Here is a 24,057-nt window from a genome sequence, read left to right as displayed (position 1 = left end):
GAAGGAAAAAAATGTAAATGTATACCAGAAGAAACACAGAGACTTGCTCTTAATTGTACAGTACCTTAGGCAAATGGAAGGAATGATAAAGGCAAAGAGCTGAACAGAAAATGTCCAAGGGCAGCTGGAGAAAGGAAAATATTATCATGAAATGTGCAAAGGCCTAGCTTTGGAAACCAAAGAGGAGGAACACGCTCAGCATAGTAAACTTAAAGAACTGAAGAAAAATATGCAAGCCTCGAGTGGCCATATTGAAAGATTCTGTGAGCAAAACACTGAATGATTCAGGAAACATCAAAAGAAGATGGAAAGAATGGAGAATCACAGTACCAAACCGAACTAGTCAACAATCCACTATTCCCGGAGGCGTAGTGTATGAGCGAGAGCCATTATTACAGAAGGAGGAAGCTCAAGCTGCACTGAAGCATTAGCTAAAAACAAGGCTCGGGGAATTGAGGGAATGCCAACTGAAGTGTTTCCACAAGGTGATGATGCCCTGGAAGCAGTCGCTCGGCTGTGCCAGGAAATTTGGAAGACAACAACTTGGTCAACTGACTGGAAGAGATCCCTATGTGTGCCCATTCCAAAGAAAGGTGACCAATGTTCAAATACAATTGTCCTGAAGATCATCCAACAATGGTGCAGAACACATTGACAGGGAGCTGCCAGAGGTTCCGGCCAGACTGATGTTAGATGGATCTAGGTTCAAGGCACGAAATGCCAGAAAGATATTTGCTTACGTTTTAGTGACGATGTCAATGCCTTAGACTGTGCGGATCCCAACAGACTGGATCGCCTTGAGAGGAAAGAGAATGGCAGAACAGCGAAGTGTGCTCTGAAGGGACTTCCACGTAAACCTGGAGGCAGCTGTGAGAACAGATCAAAGGAGTGCTGCGTGGTTTAAAATCAGGAAAGGGTTGCATCCTCTCCCCATACTTATTGGATCTCTATGCTGAGAAAATCATCAGGGAAGCTGACTTATATGAAGAATAATGTCCAACCTGAGATATGTTGGTGACATACCTTTGCTTGCTGAAAGCGAGGAAGACTTGATGAAGATCAAGGATTGCAGCCTTCAGTGTGGATTATGACTGTGAAGAAGTGTGAAGAAGTCTAAAATGCGCCCCACTGGACTAACAGGTAGCATCAAGAGAAATGGAGAAAAGACCGAAGTTGTCAAAGAGTTTGCCTTGCTTGGATCCACAATCATTGCTCAGGGAAGCCGCACAGAAGAGAGCAAATGATGTGTTGCATTTGGTGAGGGTCCTGAGGAGCACGTTTGAAGACTAAGGTGCGCCTGACCCAAACCATGATATTTTCGATTGTCTCAGACGCATGGGAAATTAGCCATTGACGAAGGAAGAATGGATGCATTTCAATTATGGTGCTGCTGAAGACTATTCAAAGTACCACGGACTGCCAAAAGAACACACAAATCTGCCTTGAGCGAAGTACAGCCAGAGTGCTCCTGAGAGGCAAGGATGGCAAGACTTTTTTTTTTTTTTCACATACTTTGGACAGGTTGTCAGGAGAGGCCAGTCCCTAGAGAAAGACATCATGCTTGGTACAGTAGCGGGGCAGCGAAAAAGAGGAAGGACTTCAACCAGATGATTTGACACAGTGGCTACCAACAAATGGGCTCAAACATCATAAACATTGTGAGGATCGGGCCGGACCAGGCAGCACTGTGCTTTGTTGCATATACAGTTGCTGTCAGTCAAAACCAACTTGATATCACCTAATTGCAACAGCACGGGGTTTATAGGGAAGGGAATGGGGGAGAAATGGATTAAATGATATTAGAGCAGTTCTCAACCTGTGGGTTACCTGATTCATCACAGTAGCAAAATTACAGTTACAAAGTAGCAGCGAAAATAATATGGTTGGGGTCACCACAACACGAGAACTGGATGAAAGGGCCGCGGCATTAGGAAGGTTGAGAACCACTGTATTACACAGCGATACCTGTACAAGGCCGAACTCAGTGGGACTGCTTTGTTTTTCTGGGTCTCCCACGTTTTCACTTTCACAGTCTTAAGCACTTTCCAATTCAGCATTTTGGTGGGAAATTATTGAATTTTCCTTCTCTGACAGATTTTTGAGTTACAGGGGATCCAGTTTCTGCTGGCTTTACTGTACACTAGGTGGCTGTGATGCCAAGCCAACGGTACAACTCACAATAGAAAGGAGCTCTTTAACAAATGACATGGGACATCCATCTAGAACAACGGTGTTCTTCTGCAGGGAACATCAAAGTAATCCCTATTTTGTTGCGCTTTGCCTTTACGGATTGACACATTAGGGATGACAGCACCCTTTGCGTTTCTAGTTATCTCGGGAATAGATTCTTCTCAAAAGTCACAAAGTGTATTCTTCATCTGGACTGAGTCTGGATCTAGAAAACAAACATCTGTGAGCCTCAAACCTAAGCTTGTGTCTGAATCACCTGGAGGGTGTGTAGAACCCCAGCTTGTTGGGCCCTAGCCCCTGGGACATTAATTCAGTAGGACTCAAGAAGCCGCATTTCTAAGAAATTCTAGTAAGTCTAGCGGTTCAGAAACCATCCTTTAAGAACCACTGGCCTAACTCTAGGTAATGTTCAAATGGGGGAAAAAAACCCACATACTGTTCCCTTAACTGGAGTTGTACTCACATTTAAGCCAGCTTTCTTCCAATAGTAGCTGCTGTACTGGTTGACCATGCACTTTGTTTTTTCTTTAAACTTGTCTTCTGAGTCAACAGACCACCAAGGATCCAGGTTTCCACTCTTATCATATTTCCTCCCTAGGAAAAAAGGTAGGCGAAAGGAGATGTGCGTTGTGGATGGAAATGAAATTCTTCATCTTCCTTTAACCCCAGTTCCACAAGCCTTCAAGAGGTTGCCCTTGCAGCAGGGAATAGTCCTCCCGCGAGCACCTCCTGGCGTCCTCCCAAGGGTGGAAGTTCCTTCTAAGGAACAAACAGCATTTAAAAAATTAGAGTTCTCCATTTATCGCATGTTTTAGTCTTAGCCAATTTTGGCTCCTTTGTTTTTACCTGATCTGTCTCAAAATCCTCCCTGGGTTATGAAATTAAATGGCTCCTTTCCAAAAGCCCATGTAGAGAGAGTTTGCTCGTCCCTGCCAGTGAAATTCCAAATGATCCATAGGAATAGCCCCGGTGAGTCATTCACACCACAGGAACACAGACCCTGACTCAGCCCTGGAAGATGGGTCTCCTCCAAATTGGCAGGACCCTAGAGCCACATAAGACCTCTGTTACGAGTCGTCTCACAGCAATCGGTGTGGATGGAAGGCCCATCTGTCCCACTCTGAGATGGAAGGTTGCTCAACACGGACTAGCTGAAACAAGAATCACCATCTCCAAAACAGGCTGGGGGGAAATCAGGAATATGTGCTTTCTGGTTAAATGCTCTTTCTTCACGTCTTCCACGTTCTCCACACCAGAGTGTGAGTGCTTCTGTGCTCAAGGTTACTGCTGCCATCAGAGGCATCGCTTACAGGTAGAGACGCCATGGGCTTACAGAAAAGGCCCCTAAGGAAAGGTGTCAACTTTAACAATCCAAAGATCCTATGCAAAACTGTCACTCACACCACTCCCTGGAATAGCTTGGATTCACTGCTACCCTTCACCCACTCACCAATCGTTACATAGTTCCTGGGCTGGTACTTATGCAGTACACGTGAGAGTCCAGAAGGCCTCCCTGAAGCTCTAAAGAAGAATTACCTGAGGGGGTTTCAAACTGTTCATGGAAATGCCATGTCTTTTATTGCCCTTTTCCTATGAACTTCTACAAGGCCCCTCATATTTTACTTACTATGTATACACGGTAAATCTAGGAAGAAAAGCCCAGAAACAGGAGTTGACCTCCAGTTTTTGTTTCTGAGCCTAGCATCTCTTCTCTCAGAGAAAGCGGTCATTGGCAGGAAGAATGCGATGACTGGGGATTCAGCAGCTACATTGTAGCAGGGTGGGGGAGTCTAGGGGAGCATAAGTCCTCTAGCTAGTTAAGGAAGGATGGGGAGGGAGGGGATAACAAGAACCTTCCAGAAGGAGTAGAACCCACCAAGCTCTCTGGCCCTGAGGGTAGGCATCTAGGAAAGGTAGAGCTACCACAGGCACAAAAGAGGCCTCTTGTATCCAACAATGCCTTGGATTAGCCATGGTTTTGAGTTTGCCTGTGTATCACTGTACAGATGTGTGACAGTGACATTCATTTGCTGCTAATTTGTGTATCCTCAGGATTTCATGTCGCTTTCCAATAATACTGCAAGGAAGAAAAGGGTGCTGACTTTTATCATTTATACCATATTCTATTTCCTTCTGCTGAAATGGCATCATAACATATACCATGTCATATTCTATATTATGCAATATTTGGAAAGCACAGTCTTTTTAATAAAAGGCTGCATATATGTCAGTATACAGAAAAGCTGATTGATTAAGTGCCACATAAGCCTCAAAATAGTACAAAGGAATCAGTCAGCCAAACTCCAGAATCCTAACTCCATGGGTCTCACTTGGCAGAGCACTCACCTCTGGGGTGAACACCACAACACGTTGAACACAGAAATGACAAAGGGGGAAGGAATCAAGCAGTGCATGGAGGTACTGGGGCGACTGCAGCAATCCTGATCAGGAAGCAAAGCTACAGGGCCTTCCCCTGGGCTGTCGCCCCACCCCTGCCGTTCTACCCTGATCACCAATAGGAACCATTGTTTGCTTATTGCAAAATATCACAGCAAGACAAGGAGGAAAGTTTTTAATCAGCAATCACATTGCTTTGCATAATCTTCCATCTATGATGCTTTTAAGCACGGAAAATAGCAACCATTAACACCCATGTAGTCATTATCACAGAAGCGGCAGCTAATAAAATGAACCCGTACTTACCATTATTATCAAATCCATGTGTAAACTCGTGTCCAACAATTACTCCTATAGCACCGTAACTCAGAGATCTATGGCAGAAATACATGATTTTGCAAAAAGAATAAGCATGAATCTCGGAGCATAATCTTTTAATTTCTGTTCAATGAAAGCCAAGACATCTGTTTCAACTCTAAAAAGATGTAAACACAGTCTCTTCTGATGGAAACAAAGAAAATATAAATCCTGATCTTGACTTGTGACCTGCTCTCATCCCTAACAACCCCTAATCATGAAAAAAGAAATTATACATCCTAATGCTGTCACTTTGACCATATGTAGGCCTTAGTGAAATGTCCCCCTGTTAAATGACTATCGTGGCCATTAGTGTTAGGCGCCGCTAAATTGGTTCCAACTCACACTACCCGGTCCTGTGCCATCCTCACAATTGTTCCTATGTTTGAGACCATTGTTGCAGCCATTACGTCAGTCCATATTGTTGAGGGCCTTCCTCTTTTTCTCCCCTACTTTACCAAGCATGCTGTCCTTCTCTAGGGGTGGAAGAAAGGTGCTTGCTAAAGTCCCTTCCAGAGCTAAGTTTTCTGTGATTCTCAATCAGGCCCAGCTGTGTGTTATATTTATAAATACCCAGAGCAGCAGAAGGGTTTGAATAGATCCTGTCAGTAAACATACCATTTATTTCTTATCCCAGAACTGGTTGAAAAGTCACTAGCGTCCCAGAAGTTAAATTGTTTTCCAAATGTAGTTCATAAAAAAGGTACAGAGCAGAGATTAAAAGGGATCACTTTGTTTTCCAAGGTAGTCACGTTTCTCTGCTTCTCTGACAGACAAGCGCACAGCAAAGATTGTGAAGCCGTAACCAGGCTTGGTAAAGGCATTACACAATTTTTCTTTGCCTCTGAAGAAGCCTGCTGTAGGTTATCGACAAAGGTGGCGGCCAATCATTCCATTCCAGCCGAATGGACATGCCCTTCTCCCACCCCTTCCCAGGCCATCTAGTTCCCTCCTCTGGAATTTGAACTGGCCTTGGGAACATGCTGCCAGCAAAGGAGGGTGGAGGTGAGTGTGGCTTCCAGGTTTCACCTTCATGAAGTCACTCACAATGGAGAGAGGGAAGGAGGCCAAGTGAGCCGAGCAAGAGCCGTCAGAGACTACAAAGTGATTGACAAGGGCCCCTCCAAGGCCCAGGGTTTGGAGTACGCGCAACTGAGGTGCCCAGGCAGGAGAAGGAAGTCACCTTAGGTCCTCCAGTCCTGGTGAAGCTGTCCCGAATCAGCCCTGTGCAAATTACAGAAGCAGGACCAGGAAGTGGTTGTTTGGGAGAGCTTCGTTACATAGGAGGAGCTACAAGTGAAAAATGGCTTATTCCTAATTTAGAGAGAAACCAGCAAGTGGGTTTCCAGATGTATGTGTCGTGATTTTCCCTTTCATCTACAAGTTCGGGGAAGGCCAAACCTTTACCTGCATGTTCACTACTAAAGACTCTATACATCCACTCAACTCCCTGCCATCGCGTTGACGCCACCTCATGGGGGCCCTACAGAGCAAGGGAGAACTGTCCTGTGGGTTTGCGAGATTATAACTCTCTATGAGAATAGAGAGCCTGGTCTTTCTCCCCCCCCCCCCCCCCCGTGCACCTAGAACATAGTAGAAATGTAACAAAGATTTAGCTCATTGATTAATTTTACCATTTCATGCAAGTGAATGATAACATATGCTAGCCATTGAACATCTGGATGAGGATTATAAGGAATCACTTAGAATCCTTACTGTAGGGAGTCTTCATGAGACTCACAGTTAGGCTAAAAATATTTTGTAGTCGGTGCCTGACATGCAACATCAGAGTCAGACAGCAAACAGGAACCATAACTGGAAGGAACAGAAATTTTCAAAGCAACATGTTATTACAGGACATAATGATCCTTAACCTGCTAATTGTTTGTCTCAACTATACCCAAGGAAGTGCTGTAAGATTTCATTTTTCCCCTTGGTGGCAATTCTTTCCTTTGTAATTTCTTTCCTGCAAGGTAATTTGCATTTGAAAAAAAAAGTTTCCTACTGTTTTTCCATCATTGCAAACCTTCATTAAAGGAGTAAGAGTAAAATTATGCATTTCAATCATAGAGCTATCATAGCAGTGTGCAACAAACTTGTAATTTGACATAGTGCTAATTTTTGCAGCAGTAGCTACCCGTGAACAGCCTGTACCATTTCGTGTTTCCAGGTCTCTCATCCCTGAGAACAGTGCAGCATCCTGGACAACACTTACTCAGTGCTCCTGACTGCCTGGATTCGGGATGAACCATGGAAGCTTATAGAAACTGCCCTACAATAATGGTTATGTAAGCAGGACTGCCCTAATGAGCCTCTCTTTTTCCAAAGGGTGATTGAGAATTCTGGAAATGATTGTACCTTTCAATTCTCAGTTATATAATCACAATCCTGTATGCAAGAGACAAAGGAAAAAGTCATTTTAGATGACTAAGCCTTGCAGTGACCATGGTTTATAATATTAAACTCACATTCTCCATTGTATCAATGAGCATTCTTTAAAAGCATGTCATTTATTTAAAAAACTGGTGCACATTTTGAAATGCAACTGATTTGGGGACAGGGGGTGGACAGGAAGACGTCCTGCTGAGAAAATCTATCCTCCCAAAAATACAGTGGGAAAGACGGCAATTTTACCTGCTCAATTTATCTTTTGTTCTTACTACTCAATGGGGTGAGCATATACACAGGGTTTGCGGTCCACAGCCAATTACACTGCTGGACTACACATCTCCAGAGCTGGAGCATGCTAGGGGTGCGAATTCATGAAAATCCTGGTGCTAGAAGTTGCTTAAAGGTCATCTCGTTCAACTCCTTCCCAGAAGCATGAAACCTCCCTGCCTCAACAAAAGCCCGGGCTACTAGTCATGAGACTTCTCCATAAGCATTTTCAATGGCCAGGAGCTCACCCCTCTTCCTATCCCTGAGGCAGCCCATAGCTTCCTTGAGCGATTCTACCATAAATGAAATAAAAATCTCCTTCCTATAGCTGGGTGCTCTCGAGGTGAGCACCTTCTTAGAGGCCTGAATACAAGCACTTTTCCTGTTACCTAGCTTTTCTTTGACAATGTGAAGACAACTACAGAGCCCCCCCCCCCACTTAAGTACACTCTTGACATCTTCAAGTGTTCACTCATTAACTCTAGATCAGTGTTTCCCCAAACTGATTCGATAACAGTAGAGCATCACCTGGGCATGGGAGGGCATCAGGAAGCCTCTGAGCTAAACGCATTTAAAGAGGTTGCTTTGGGGACACAGCTTCTTGGGAATATGTATGCGGCCGAGTAGGGTGACTCTCCAAAGCGTGGGGAGGGGGAAGACGTCAGCTTCTATTACAACTTGATGGAACACACTTTGGGAAATGGTGTCTTACGCCAGACCCAGTCCTCTCCCCTAATGGATGCAGCCTGTTTAGGTCCTTTAATTAGACCCAGTACTCAAGTGAGAGCTGAGCTGGGCAAACCAAAATGGAAGTGACTAAATGGATACGATCAAAACTAATTTCTGTGCACTGTCACCCAGTAAGCAAAGGCATATAATAAAAGTGGGGATAGCACCAGAATCCTCACTGTATTTGGAAAGTCTGAAGTATCTCTAATTTGTTGGTATGAACGACCCAGAAATTGGTTTCAGTAATTCCAGATCCTGTTGATGTGGACGTGATTTTACAGTTACCAACATTCTACGTCTGCAGACAATTTGATGATCTTAGTCATATGCTCAGCATCTTCAATATTTTCTATTTATTATTGTTCACGCCTTCAGAACCTTCTCATACCAAACCTCGGCATCCGTTTCCTGCCTTCTCTTCCACGGCTTCCCTCAATACACCACACTTGAGCCAACCAAACTCAACCGCGCGTACTCTTCCTTCTTTTTCTCACAATGATTCTTCCCTCTGGAATGATTTTAGTTCTTTGCCATCAGCCCAATCCCAACCAGCCTTCAAGGTGCAAAGAGCTGTAGGGTGCATCAGTGGGTGGCGAAATACATACACATGAAAAGCCTCCTAAGTGGAAGTTAGCCTTCCTGTCCAGGCATCCACCATAATAATAAGGGTCAGAAAACAAAGGCCTCAAATGGCGAGTTGGGGGTTTGCCTGCACTAGATTCCATCATCTAGTTCTGTTGAGTAACTGCCTGGCTTTGCATTTTGACTTTAAACGGTATGCTTTCATATATCATAAACAACACACACATCACAAACACAGGAACCGAAGGTGCAATAGGGTGGAATGGTGTGCAAAAACATAAGCAAGCACAGATTTGTGTAAAAATAATAATTTTCTCTATGAATTTACTTACCGGGGATACTCTGTTCCCCAAAAGAATGGCTTCTGGAGTTCTCCTGCTGGAAATCCTGGGGGAAAGGCAAACGAAAATTGTAAGGCTACAGAGATTGATTCCACGGAAAGTACCCCTAGGGACTCGCACTCACTGTGACTGACTCACTCTTACTCATACTCACTCTCTAAGAAAAGAGAAAGTACCTCTAGGAACTAATAAGTGGAACTCTGATAGGGGCCATGATTTCCATTTAAACTAAAATTTTCCTTGATCATCAAAAGGAGACCACAGCGTTCGAAGAAACATGAACAATGACCAAGGAACCCAATCATCATCTTGCTGGTGCATGTTACTCCCCTGTATGAGCCAACCCATTATGCTGAAAATGACGTAACAGGAAAGGGATGGCCCACAAGCCCTTTTCCTTTGGTCCTTCGTCATCAATAAGCTGAAGGTAGGAGTGGTAGAATGCACACATATTCAGAAGTGAATTCAAAACCGTTGACTTCGGTGGTGTAGTGTTCTTCTCATTGTTCTGGCAGGAACAAAATATAGATGCATGTACAAGCTACAAATACAAATACAAACTCGCCCTTTCGGCGAGTCCACAGATAACTGGAGAGCTCTTCTATTTGCATCGCAAACTGGCAATGCATAATGTAAAAATGAATGGGAACTTCATGCCAGATTTTCATTTTATTTTTTTCTTAGAATGGCACTCTTGCCATTGATTGCCATCCGATCGGCTCCGACTCACAGTGACCCCGCATGCAGCAGAACAGGGCATCGCTATCTTCATGATTGGTGGCATGTTCAAGTCCATTGTGGCAACTACTGTGCGTTTTCAATGTATCCCAACCTCGCGGGGTCATCTTCCAGTAATTTATCAGACACTGTTCTGTTGTGGCCCAGAGGGTTTCCATCGGTCATTTTTGGAAGCAGACAAGCTACCACAGGATGAGGAACTGACAGGTAGGTGGTGGAGAGTAGCATTAAAGAGCAAAGAAACAGCTCTGTGACAAGCTGAAGGAGACCGGGAAAGACATGGCCACTTTAAATGGCACTTTTTCCTGCTTGGTGGACAGGGGGCCTGCAAACAACTGTGTAGCTGAGAAACGCTTTGGCCTTGTAACTGATCCCACATTTGATCACAGAAGCTACCATTGTAGGCTTTCACCACTGCAGAGAGAGAGTGGCAACAGAAAATCAGAAATGAACTGCAAGGTCCTTGCGTGCAACAAAGCTATGCGTGACAATGGTTTCTCTTCTTTGTCCTCGCCAAAGTTCCTTTCTACCTCCCCCCCTCCCCATGATAGGGCGCTAAGAGGTGGCAATGAGGGCGGGAGAGCAAGTCCTTATGTTCAAATGAAACGTCCGCTCTATCTCTCTCTCTCTCTCTCTCTCACACACACACACACACACACACACACACACACATTCATTGAGTTTATTAATTACCCTATCATAGCTTGAGATTTCAAGATGCAAAAGCCTAATTGCAAAACAGAGATGGGTTCAGCTATAGTTCACTCTCTTCCTGCTGCTTGCACATCAAGAAAACCGCATCTAATATGACTTGGATGTCATGTTAATCTGCATAATTCCTACACTTCCTTAAATAGGCTAGTATCTTTACACTGGTATCCGCCCCCCCACACACACACACACATTTTGTGGCTTATTACTTTTAGTATATTAATCTGACTTGAGTGTATATATGCAAATATATATTGCATATATGCAAATCACCACCGTTTACATGAAAATTCCATTTCACAGAATGTCATCGAGCAATAATGATATTTCCTAATAAACCATATAACCCAATATGATTTAATGATTAAACTCATGGCCTCTTTGCCTGGTAATGGGCCCAGCTGGAAACCTTATTTCTGCTTCCAACTTCTTCACAGGCAAACATCTGGCACGTGCATGAACCTCTCTGTCACTTTTGCTGTTAGAGACCCCAAACACACAAGCCTATAAGGCAGCAGTTCTCAACCTGTGGGTCGCAACCCCTTTGGGGGTCAAGCGACCCTTTCACAGGGGTCACCCAATTCATCACAGTAGCAAAATGACTGGTGGTCACCACATGAGGAACTGTATGACAGGGTCACGGCATGAGAAAGGTTGAGAAACACTGCTATCAGGCATGGCATTGGCCTACTGAGCTATATCTGCTCAGCTTGTCAGGGCTGTGGAACCAAATAGTGCTCAACCGAGTCTGATGCCCTGAGGCAAGTTTGGCTGGAATGAATGGATTAGTGATGAGGGGGCAGAAATGTATGTATCTATGGGAAAAAAAGCACCTATAGCAAACACTGACGTCGGTCCCTATCCAAACACCTGACACCCATCCTGTTGATAACGTTTTCATAAGCAACCCAAAGCCATCAAATTGATTCCAACTCACAGCAAACACCACGTAGTGTTTTGAGGCTATGAATCTTTACAAGAGAAGACAGCCTCGTCTTGCTCTTGTGGAGCAGCTGGTGGGTTTGAACTACCAACCTTATTGCTAGAAGCGCAACATCAAAGCCACAGAGCCACCAGAGCTCCTTAATATCAGCTCAAAGGCACAAGTCGAACCCATTCATCTTTCACTGAAGACCTTATGGCACTCCATGAAAATTATACCTGCACCCCGCCCCCTAGCTTTCACTGATAAAAATTGGTCTGTGATGTGCTTAAAGTCTTCCCCCTCCCCAGTTTCTTCTCTTTCTACACTCATCAGAGCAAGATCACAGTCTGCCTTGACCCCCAAAGGTTCTCAAATATAAATGTATTAGTTTAAATTTGCTGAACAATCTCACAGCTGGCAACAGAAATTTCCAAGTAGTGTTCCTCCCTTCATGAAAGAAGCACTCAGGGCAAGAACATGCCTTGCCTGACACACTCATCTACTAGGAGATAGATCACATCCCAACAGGCTAAGCTCAGTCTCCTATCTCACAAGGTGGATTAAGTTCCATTTAGCAAAGTTAGCAGTAATAAACAACTGGACAGGAAATACTTTATAATACTTTTGGAAATGTTTTCCTGTATACTCATCTGGTTCTTAGTTCCATCCCAACACTGCTTCGCCACCGGCTTGACACTCGTCTAACTCCTTTTGCTATTTGTGGGAGGCATTACTCACAGTGTAAGTGTGTGGCCCGTCAGCAACCTGTCTTAGGGATGATGGAAGACTGGGCAGTGTTTTTTCTTTTGTGTGTGGCTTCAAGATGAGTAGGACTAACGATGGCAGCTAGCAATCCCACACACACATGCAAGCATGTATGTATGTACAGAGAGAGAGGGAAGGAAAATTCTTAACGATTCAATTAGCAGAAATCAAGAAACTTGACACAGGGTAGTATTGGCTAGTGTGTAGGAAGCATGTACGTTTTGGAACCCTTTGGAGAGAGATTTAGTTGATTAATCCTTTAAAGGCCATTTTAAAAGTACGAACAGTTCTCTGTGTGCTTTTATAGAGAATGCTCTAAAGGAAATAAGCTAGCAAGGGAAAATGCTAGTCAATACAGTCTAAGGAGTCCCTTTTGTGTAGTACATATATAAATGTATATGGCAGCTTTAAAAAGTTCCAGGGAAATGGAATCCAAAGATAATGGAACTTTGTCACCAAGTTTTTGAAGCACCCTCGTGTGTGTGTATAGGAATATGATGTCATTTCTGCTATAGCATTTGTGATGAAAAATGAATGTGTTCCAACACAATATCATGTGGGAAAACATTTTCACTGGAAAGTGTCCTGTTTTTTTATGTATTTCTTATCGTGTAACGTGTGTAAAATGGTGCTATCATTTCTACTAGTCTCCTGGCTTTATTTTCATTATGTACCACTGATGAAGTGTTTCCTTTTATGCCCCTATACCTATTTTTCTGATAAGTTCTCTGGCTCCTATTGTACAATTGTGCATGGCACAGTAATTTTGAGGACCACATAGGGTGTGTTCTAAAAAAATTGACTATTTAGGAATATGTATGTATATATGTCTATATAGGAACCCTGGTCAAAGAGTGATTATGCATTGGGCTGCTAACCACAAGGGCAGCAGTTCGAAACTAACCGCTGCTCCTCAGGAGAAAGAGAAAGCTTTCTACTCCCATAAAGAGTCACAGTCTTACAAACTGGCAGCGGCACATCAATACTATCCATACTACAGGGTTACTATGAGTTGGGATAGACTCAAATGCCAGTGAGTTTGGGTTGGGTTTTGTTTTGTTTTGGGGTATGTAGGTAGTCCTTTTTTAGATGTGTTTTTAATCATTTTATTGGCGGCGCATAAAACTTAACACAGTCCATACATACATCAATTGTATAAAGCACATTTGTACATTCGTTACGCTCATCATTCTCAAAACATTTGCTCTCCATGTAAGCCCCTGGCATCAGCTCATTTTTTCCCCTCCCTCATGAACCCTTGGTAATTTATAAATTATTATTTTGTCATATCTTACTCTGTCCGATGTCTCCCTTCACCAACTTTTCTGTTGTCCGTCCCCCCGGGAGGAGATTATATGTAGATAATCGGCTGCCCCTCTCTACTCCACTCTCCCGGTATCGCCACTGCCACCATTGCTTCAGAAGGGATCATCTGCCCTGGATTCCCTGTGTTTCCAGTTCCTATCTGTACCAGTGTACATCCTCTGGTCTAGTCTGATTTGTAACATAGAATTGGGATCACAAGCTATGACAAATTGAAGCTATGACTGTCTGGTTTTTGTTTTGTTTTAATATAGCTTAGTGTCTAGTCTGGCAACCTTTTCTGAACAACGCCAAAGACAAATAATGCTCAGATTTTTAGAGAACATGAGAGTAAAAGGCAATATAATGAAAACTTTTAAAAGTATTTGACTTATATAATAACTGCCTTATGACCAAGTCATTAAAATGGAACCCCATCATACATTTTGTATCATACACATATAGCCGGGCGAGTGTTTCCTAAATTTAAAAGGTGTCAGAATTACCTGGAGATCTTGTGAAAACACAGATTGCTGGTCCCCAGCCTCAGAGGCTCTGTAAGGCCAAGAGTTTGCATCTGTAGTGTGATACTGAAGTTTTGTGTTAATTTGGCTGGGTCAAGATTTGGCAGATGAAGCAAGCCTCTCCCATGATGTGATTTAGCAGAATTTATCAACTTCATTATGGGATCTGCTATGAGCAGGCAAACAGCTGTAGGAAGATCATAGCCACCGGCATGTGTGGCTTGTTTCATACATAATTAGACCTCTGGAGAGCTTCGTTGCTGCTTGTTGGTCTGGGTCCTGCATCTGGTTCATCAACTTTCAATTGTTGAAACTTGAGCCAATAGCCTGCCATATTGCTTGCTAACCCTGGAAGCTATAAAAGTCTGCCATCTGACCAGCTGACCTTGGATTAATTTGCCTCTGCCTCCACCAGCTGTGGCCTTCCTGTTTACTCTTCCTGTATTATCTTCCTGTTTCCTGATGCATCATCCCCGGCAGCTAGGCCAGTCAGGAAAAAAACAAAACAGTTTAATATCTGATGCACAGGCTTGATCTGGATTGGACTTACCCGACTCTTCAACTGTGTGAGCCACTTTCTTGATATAAATGTCTATATATCTAGATAGATAGATATAGATATAGATATCCATAACTGGTGTTGCTTCTCTAAATAACCCATGTAAAGAATCTTATACATGTAGCAAGCTTTAGTCACAAAAGGATAGAAATTCAAATGCACCAGCTGTTCCATGGGAGAACTGATCTGGCAATCTGCTCCCATAAAGATTTCAGTGTAGAAAACCCTACAGGGCATTTTGACTGTGTGCTATGTAGTCCCTATAAGTCAGAACCAACCTAATGGCAAAGGTTTGGTTTAGGTAGAGGGTTGCTATGAATTGGAATTGATTTGACAGCATACAGCACTCATAGCAAGACGCTCCCCAGTGATCCTGAGGCTGCTGACCCAGTAATCACAGGGTGATGACCATTGTCCAGTCACTGTGGAGTCATGTCCAAACATGTCTGTTGTGGCACTGCGTGTAACTGCGGAAAATGTCAAATAAATGCAGTAGCCCATAGGGGAGGGGGTAACTGAATTCTAGTGGAACTGATATTATGGGCTGCAATACAACTAAAAAGAGGTAAATCTCAATAATCTAGCAAATAAAAATGTCCAAGGACTATTGGTGGAATAAAACAAGATACAGAGTATTGTGTATAGATGGTAAAATACCACTTATATCATTAATGAATTGTGTTCTGCAAAAATACAGATCACAATGGTAACCTCTTGGAGAAAATTGGGAATTGTGGTAGTAGGTGGTCAAAGCAACTGTGGACATGAAAGTAATGCTATCAATTTTGTGTAGGTCAATGTAATCAACTGATATGACTAAAAGGAAATATTATAGAAATAATATATAGCATAGAAAAGTCTGGTAAATCTACACAAAAGTCATTAACGTTGGTTCGTATCTTTCTATACAGTGAGAGTTTGCTACCCATGAACATATTTTTCTTAGGGTCTGAGCTATGAGATAAGGGCTCCTTTTGTTTTCTATACTATGCTAAAAGAAGCAAAATAAATGTGGCATTACAATAATAAATACGTCCTAAAGCTCAGATTGATCAGGGCAACTAACTTTTCCTGGAAACTTGTAGCTCCAGACAAGATTATGACTTTAAGATTATGAGAGTCAACTTGCTGAACCTGAGATAACTCTCATTCACTGGGACAGGTTCGTTTAGCAACCGTGTCCTAAGGAAACGCACTATGCCTTTTGCTCAGAACCCAATTAAGTTTAGTCAACATTGGTTGATACAAGAGTTACAAAGACAAACTCTGGGACAAGCAAAACTTGGCCCAAGTAGAAAACCAAAGGCAGGCCCTAGAGACGTTTTCCCAGATTCACATTCTACGTTTCGTTTCCCTCCAGCTACCATCCTCTTCTTGCCTTAGGTTGTTCAGTAACCGAGCAGGCACTGAACACAGCTCAACTACCTGGAAACTTATGCTAGAAGAAGTAACTAAACCTGGACTTCGTGTCACTATGTAATGCCAATTACATTTTGGAGCTACTTTTTGTCTCTTCTCATGTAAATAGCGCCATTGAGAAATGAAATGGACCCAGAACTAAAACGCCTATCAATGTGAATGAGGGGGAAAGCAGAGTGGAGACCCAAAGCCCATCTGTAGACAAATGGACATCCCCTTACAGAAGGGTCACAAGGAAGAAACAAGCCAGTCAGGATGCAGTGCAACACTCAGGAAACATACAACTTTCCTTTAGTTCTTTAATGCTTCCTCTCCCCGCCCCCCACGATCATGACCCCAATTCTACCTTACAATTCCGGCTAGACCAGAGCATATACAGTGGTACAGGTAGGAGCTGGAAACACAGGGAATCCAGAACAGATAAACCCCTCAGGACATATAATGAGAGTAGCAATACTAGGAGGGGAAGGGAAAGGTGGGGGGAGGAAGGGGGACCCAATCACAATGATCTGCATATAACACCCCCAGGGGGATGGACAACAAGAAAGTGGGTGAAGGGAAACATCAGTCAGTGTAAAACATGGAAAAAATTATAAATTATCCATGATTCATGAGGGTGGCAGGGCCGGGGAAGGGGGTAAATGAGCTGAGGCCAAGGACTCAAGGAGAAAGAAAATGTTTTGAAAACGATGATAGCAACATATGTACAAATGAGCTTGACCCAATGGATGGATGGTGATATGAGCTGTACAAGACCCAAATAAAATGATTTTTTTAAAAGAAATGAAATAGGCCACTTCAAAATAGACCCAACTGAGATAAAGAATATTAGGAAGAAATGCACTCCAATAAATTTGAAATTTTAGAAGGTATAGACAAATTTCTAGAAATACATAAACCACCTAACACCAAGGTAGAGAATTTCAATTGACAAATGAAGAAATTGATGATGTCATTAAAAAACTCCCAAGAGGGAAAAAAAAATCCTCACCTAGATGGCTTCATTAGTGAACTCAGCCAAACATTCAAAAAGCCGATACCAATTCTACTCAAACTATTCCAAATCACAAAAAAAAGATGTTAGCATATTTACGTCACATTATTAAAAGAATTGGGAATAGTCAAGTGTGGTTTTATGATGATGCAGTTTCTATGATATTCATTGACAACTAACATTTTTTCTGAATACCTCTGGCATTCCGAGGTTTATGGTTAAGCTTTGAACTTACAAATGTCCTTCAAGGGCATAATTTATTACATAATTTGTTGTCAACTTGAGACTTAAGAGCGAAGGGGTAGAGTTTAGCTTGTCCATCAGGTCACAGCTTGATGACCTCATTTGGAGGCGCTAAGGAGATAAACAGCTCGCTGGAGACGGGACAGATACACTCCCTGCAAGACATTCCTGACAAGCCATTTGGAGCTATGCTGATGCAGCCAAAGCCCTGAAGCTGGAGGAGCCACATGGAAACCCACGCCAGTGCTGAGATGCTTCTATCACCACTGGATCCACAAGACTTTGTACCCACCGGCCTGTGATCTTCATGCCTTTAGCATCATTGCATGTATTTCGTGTGTCTGAAGAGGAAATTATAGACTGGTACCGGACATATGGGCAAATATCTGACTAATGGACTTGATCTGGATGGACTGGAATATTTTCTCAATATTCCATTGTTCTTGTTTATAAAGCTCTTTCTTATACACATATGAGCGTCTATCAATTTGTTTCTATAGACAACCCAGACTAACATAAGGGATCTACTACAATGTAGTAAAGAAAAGATGTAGCCATTAAAAAAAATCTTGTAAGAGCTATAAATTAAGATGCACCAAAGTTCCCTGGTGTGTACGTTTAAATTTAAGTATGTTTTAAAAGAAATTCTGGATATATAGTATTTGATGTGTAGGGGGTCCTGGAAGAAAGGTGTCTTTACATGGACGCTTATATTAATCAGTGGCTTAAAAATAAGAAAGGTGAGTCATGGGGTTGTATCTTTTCATTATACTTATCTGTATGGGACCAACCGGTGATATGCAGATAGTACAACCTTGCTTGTTCAAAACAAGGAAGACGTACTAATGAAGATCAAAGAATACAGCCTTTGGTATGAATGACAGCTCATTCTCAAGAAAACAAAAGTACTTACTACCTGACCAATAGATTCAATTTGTCAAGAATTTCATTTTACTTGGCTTTGCAATCAATGGTTGTAGAAGCAGGCAACAAGAAATCAAATCATGTACTGCATTGGGCAGGTCTGATGAAAAAGACCTAGCTATAGTGTTAAAGAGCAAAGATGTCACCTTGAAAACTAAGATGCCCCTGACCCATGGCATTTTCAATCACCTCCTATATATGGTAAAGCTGGACAATGAATAAGGAAGACTAAAAAAGAAGTTGTTCTTTGAATTATGGTGTTGGTGAAGAATATTGAAATATCGTGGTCTGCCAGAAGAACAACAAATCTATCATGGACAAAGTACAGCAAGGAAGCACCTTTGAAGCTAGGATGGGAAGATGTCATCTCACATTCTTTAGACATGTTATCAGGAGAGATCAGTCCCTGGAGAAGGACGTCATGCTTGGTAAAGTACAGGGTCAGCGAAAAAGAGGAAGACCCCTGACAAGATGGATGGATGCAGCAGCTACAGTAATGGGCTCCCACATAATGATTGTTAGGAGGGGGCAGGACCTGGCAGCATTTCATTCTTTAGTACACAGGGTCTGTATAAATCATAACTGACCCAATGGCACCGAAAAACACCTCTACACTAATGGGTAAAATATATTAAATTCAAGACCAGTTGCAGGGATGAGATAAGAATAATTTAAGACACTGGTCCTCAAAGTGTTGGCCCCAGATCACTAGTGTATCAGCCCCGCTTGAAATCTTATTACAGATACAAATTATTAGGCCCTACTCTTGACCTTCTGAATCAGGAACTCTGGAAATGGGGCCCAGAATTTTCAACACACCCTGAGAGTTTCTCTGGTACATGTGGAATTTTTGGACCCATTGGTTTCAGTAAGCAGGATGCTTAAACCCCGCTGTACATTCAAGTCTCCTGGGGGACTTTGAAAAAAAATAGTCATGCTCAAACCCCTGCCCCAACCTAGCCAAAATCTCTGTGGGAGCCCTGAATATCAGTATTTTTTTTAATCTACTCAAATGATTCAAAGATGCAAATAGGACTCAGAGTCACAGGTCTTGGAACATATGAGATTACTTAAATTGAACTTGACCAATCTATAAATCAAGGGGCACTGGAAGTGCCCTGGGTAACCACAAAGGTCAGCAATTCTACCCTACCAGCCAATCTGTGCGGAAAAGATGAGGCCGGCTGTTCCCATCAAGATTTCTAGTCTCAGAAACCCTGCGGAGCAGTTCTACGCCATCCTAGAAGGTTTGTTGAGTGGAAGTAACTTGATGGCTGTTGGTGGGAATCTATACATCAGACTTCCTGTCTCATTCTCTTCTCTCCACCTCGGCTCAACCCCAGGAACACACATACTAATAGGGCTTTTCATTTTATTTTTGCAGACTACACTTTGAAGACTGAAATTTTGCATGACCTTTTCCTCATTGAAACTGCCTTGGAAAATCCAGGGTGAATCTGCACACTAAGAGAGAATGAGTGTTATATCTTAGTCAGGATTAGTTCCTATAATCAGGTAAGCCACAGACCATTCCTCTAGACTCTCAGGTGGGGGGTGGAAATTGCTACAATTACAAAGCACTTTTAATTTTTGTTGGAAAGGAATTTCTTTGTTGTCACTATTAAGATTAACAGCGGGTTTGTTCTCCCTCTTTTTGTTTTCAAATTGGCATCTCGTAGAGGTTTGGTGAGTGCCAACCTTCTCTTTTCCAGAAAGTCTGGAGTCCCAACAGCTGTGACTCATGTCAAGGGATTCAGCAAGATGCCTTAGCCATCTGCTGGCTTCCTGCAGGTAACCTCCTGCCACCACATCTATCAGCCTAGAACTGACAAGCAGAAGGCCAGCTTTTAAAATCTCCATCTTGAAAACTGCCCTTCTATTCTTTACTGGATTAATTACCTTTAGAACGAAACAAAGAGAACATCCCTCCATTACTTTTATAACGTAGTGGTTCTCCAACCGGGGTCTCTTTATAATCTTATCAAAACAGATGACTGGAGCCCATCCTCAGCGTTTCTGACTCAGGAAGAGTGAGGGGGCTGACAGTGAATGCCCATTTATCCCACATTCCCAAATGCAGCTGCTGCTACTAGTCCAGGGGCCATATTTAAGAGAACCGCTGCTATTGTTCAACATGTATCAGAGAAAACACTCCGTTTCTTCCACTGTGAAGTTCAGGTTCTTGTACGCATATTCCACTAGGCCCTTTCTTATATACAACTGTGTCCTCCGAATTCAAGAATATCATTTGTGTCAAAGAGGTACAGCCTCGTCTGACAACACACTCCAGACTCAACAAATAGATGGGTTCGTTGATCCGCATCTGGGTGCAAGACAGTGGTCTCAAGAATGAAACTGATTCATTAACTAATGAATCAACATTAAACCAAGAAAACAAGACTAACCTCACCATGGCTGAGTCCATTCTGCCTCAGAGTGAGTCAGTAAAAGTGCTCCATACAGTTTCGGAGGCTGTGAATCTTGACTGAGGCAGACAGCCTCATCTTTCTCCCTCAGAAGACTGAAACTTTCAACCTTGCAAGTACCAATGCAACACTAACCTACTGCCCCATCGGAGCTCCTTCATAATGGTTAAGGAAGTAGACAAAACAGTGTGTTGTGTGCATTTCCTCCCAGCAGTGTCCACAGCCAGATGCCCTACAACACCTTTCACATGCAATACAAGTATGTCATCCCAACTACTGTTCGCGGAAACAGAAATCAGTACTAGTTTTCTCAAGGATCTTATCCCTGAAGAAATAGCCTCAGATTTGCACACTGAGTCACAAATATATATATATATAATGCTCACCAATAAATTAAAGGTACTGTTTTATTCAGTGAAATCTTATGCATGATGGCTTAGGGAAAATGTGATAAAATAGAAAACATACACAGGACGTTTTCGATGAAAGGAGAAGCACTATTGAGTTCATCTTTCACCGTGAAATCTGTGTAGCTATTAGTCACTACCATGAAGTCAGTGTTGACTCACCGCATAGCAGGCAGGCTAGAACTGCCCCTGTGTGTGTCCAAGACTGTTTAGGGAACAGAAAGCCCAGTTTTTTTTTTTCTCCTGAGGAGCAGCTGGGAGTTTCGAATGGCTGATCTATCGTTCTGAAACCTATGGTGTAACCAGTACACCGAGAGGTATCCAAGAAAATTACGAACCGTGGCTAACTTTCCATGGTGATTCAGGCAGTGCCCAGGGTATAAACAAGATCTATTCTTAGCTTTGTCTTTAAGAATTTTTAAGTCGGAAGATACAATATGTCTTAGGCATTCAAATAAAACATTTGTGTCCATGATGTTCAGCCTTGTCTGAAAACACAGAAGGCTATACGCAGGGGCAGCAAGTTAGCATGCCTGTGATGAAGGAACTGTTGTCCACTGAGGCTGGTTTAGTCTGATATTTGACCCTGCTGAGAAAATTGGCCTGTCTTATGGATTCCCGGGTGGTTTTTTTAATTTAAATTTTATGGAGCTATAATTAACATATCATACAATTCAGTAGTTCAATCACATCAAGAAAGGTCATGCAGTCATCGCCACAATCAACCCTGGGATATTTACGTCTTTCTTGTACCCACGGATGCTGACTCCGCATCTCCCCCATTCTCCCCTTCCATGGCCCCAGGGAATGATTAATCCAACTACTGTTTTTGTTATTCCCCCCATACAGGTTTCTCTGTACAGACAGACATCCGAAACAAAGAAGGACCCAGCAAGCAATGATCACATAAAACAGGTAAAGAATGACCTCCATCTAAGAGGAAGCAGACATTTTCAAAATTTTAGAATTCACCTTGGGTCTGGAGCCCAGGTGATTTCTACATAGCTATGAATCAAAGTCTCACCAGGGGGTTGAACCTCAATAAACCATTCACAGCCCTGGTTCAGTCCTCTCTCAGGAAGGGGAATTTTGCATTCAATTAAAATGCACCTGGGAGTTGTGAGTCAGAGTTGGATCCATAACCTTGAGTCTGTTTGGGTTTGGGAGTTCTCTAATTCAGTCATTATTAAGAACCTTCCCCCAATCCAAACTCACTGCCATGGAATGATTCTGATTCGTAGCCACCCTCTAGGTCAGGGTAGAAGTGCCCGCTGTGAATGTCAGAGACGATATAGGAGTAGAAAGCTTCTCAGTCTTTCTCCTTCGGAGCTTTCCAACCACTGACCTTGAGGTTAGCAGCCCAGCGTATAACTTGGAACCGTCTAAATTAATTTTTTTAGCTATCTAAAAAGTGTCTAGCTTTTCTACAATAAACATGACCCACCATATTTTTCAAGGCATGCTGGTAGAATAGGTAATGCATTCGGCTGCTAAGCAAAAGGTCACTGTGTCAAACCCACCAAGCACTCCTTAGTAGAAAGAGGAGGCAGTCTTCTGAGAACAATGCACAGCCTCGGAAACCCGAGAGCAGTTCTACTCTGCTCTGTAGGATCGCTAAGAATTGGAATCGACTTGATGCTATTGAGTTTGGCCTTTGCCATATTTATCGCCCATAACATATGTTTTCGTCAGAAGTGCAACCCCCACCACAGGCACTATTCCTGTGAGTGTGCAATGTCCATTTTTTAACATATTACTGACTTCAGTTGGCACTGAGAAAACATACTATGCAATAAGCAGATCTAACTAAAACTTATGGTTTCACTTAAGACAATCTGATAAGGTTTTTATGCTCAACTGCTACGCTAATATGCTATGATCATGAACTTGATAATTTATTTTTTGATTACCAGGGGACTAGCAAACTTCATCAGTGACTTTGTGACCATGATATACACATTTTCTATGCAGTTATGTTTTAATGTAACATTTTTGGACCATTTCTTTTCTGACAAAAGGACAGAAAACATATATTATTTGTGTCATGCAAGAATGAGTGAATGAGGCTGAAACTTACTCCTGGAAACGTTTTACTTCATCATTTCCTTGTTCTAATGTGTGAGTGCATTCTTTACATGGGCATGTTAATTATTTTTAAAGATATGGTACTGTGACAAGTATTATAATTCACGTAAAAGGCAAGGGATGATTTTAAAGGGAGAGTAAGTGCAACCGTGAGCACCAACATGAATGGATGGGGTTGCTCCCTGACTTCCTTTTCTCCTGAAAACCATGGCTGTTTTCCAGGTGCCTGCAAATCACCTGCCACGGTGGGTTCAGTGAGCTGCTAACCGTCAGGTTGGAGGTTTGAATGCAACAGCCACTCCTCAGGGGAAACTCGGCTCCTGTGAAGAGTGACAGCCTCAGAAGCCCTCATGCAGCAGTTCCACTCTGTCCTGTAGGGTCACGATGAATTGGAATCGACTGGTGATGAGTCAAAAATCAACTGAGTTTGAGGTTCACTTCATTGGAGCTTATAGCCAAGTTGCTTCCAGTGATCCTTCCGCCCTGACTTGCCCCACCTTCTTTAATCAGATTAAAACTGACCATCATTCTGTGCTTTCTGCCACCCTTCTTGCAACAAACCTGCCCAGTCCCCTATATCTGCAATAGCATGTATCCTGCCCTGAAATGCCTTACCTGTGGAGAATTGGTGCCCTAAAGGCATCCATCCTGGCACTTGCCCTGTGGGTATAGTCTATGCCTCTACTGTGCCTATAAAATTGCACTGATCCCCAAGGCAAGGCACCTTTGTCCTCCCCTGGCACTACTCAGAAGACAAGGCTTAGCTACCTCCTTAATCAGG

General features: G+C 42.7%; 1 protein-coding gene across 1 annotated transcript in view; it reads right to left on the bottom strand.

Moving 5' to 3' along the window:
* The window catches only part of PHEX (phosphate regulating endopeptidase X-linked), a 228,224-nt gene that overhangs the window by 13,721 nt on the left and 190,446 nt on the right, over positions 1–24,057 (bottom strand). The window contains exons 16-18 of the mRNA XM_075538878.1: positions 9,246–9,300; positions 4,894–4,961; positions 2,654–2,784 (exon numbers count right to left, since the gene is read on the bottom strand). Of these exons, the coding sequence (XP_075394993.1) occupies positions 2,654–2,784; positions 4,894–4,961; positions 9,246–9,300 (254 nt within the window). The remainder of the gene's footprint in view (positions 1–2,653; positions 2,785–4,893; positions 4,962–9,245; positions 9,301–24,057) is intronic.

Source organism: Tenrec ecaudatus, chromosome X (assembly GCF_050624435.1).
Source record: "Tenrec ecaudatus isolate mTenEca1 chromosome X, mTenEca1.hap1, whole genome shotgun sequence".
Classification (NCBI taxonomy): Eukaryota; Metazoa; Chordata; class Mammalia; order Afrosoricida; family Tenrecidae; genus Tenrec; species Tenrec ecaudatus.
This window is presented reverse-complemented; position numbering and strand designations above follow the sequence as displayed.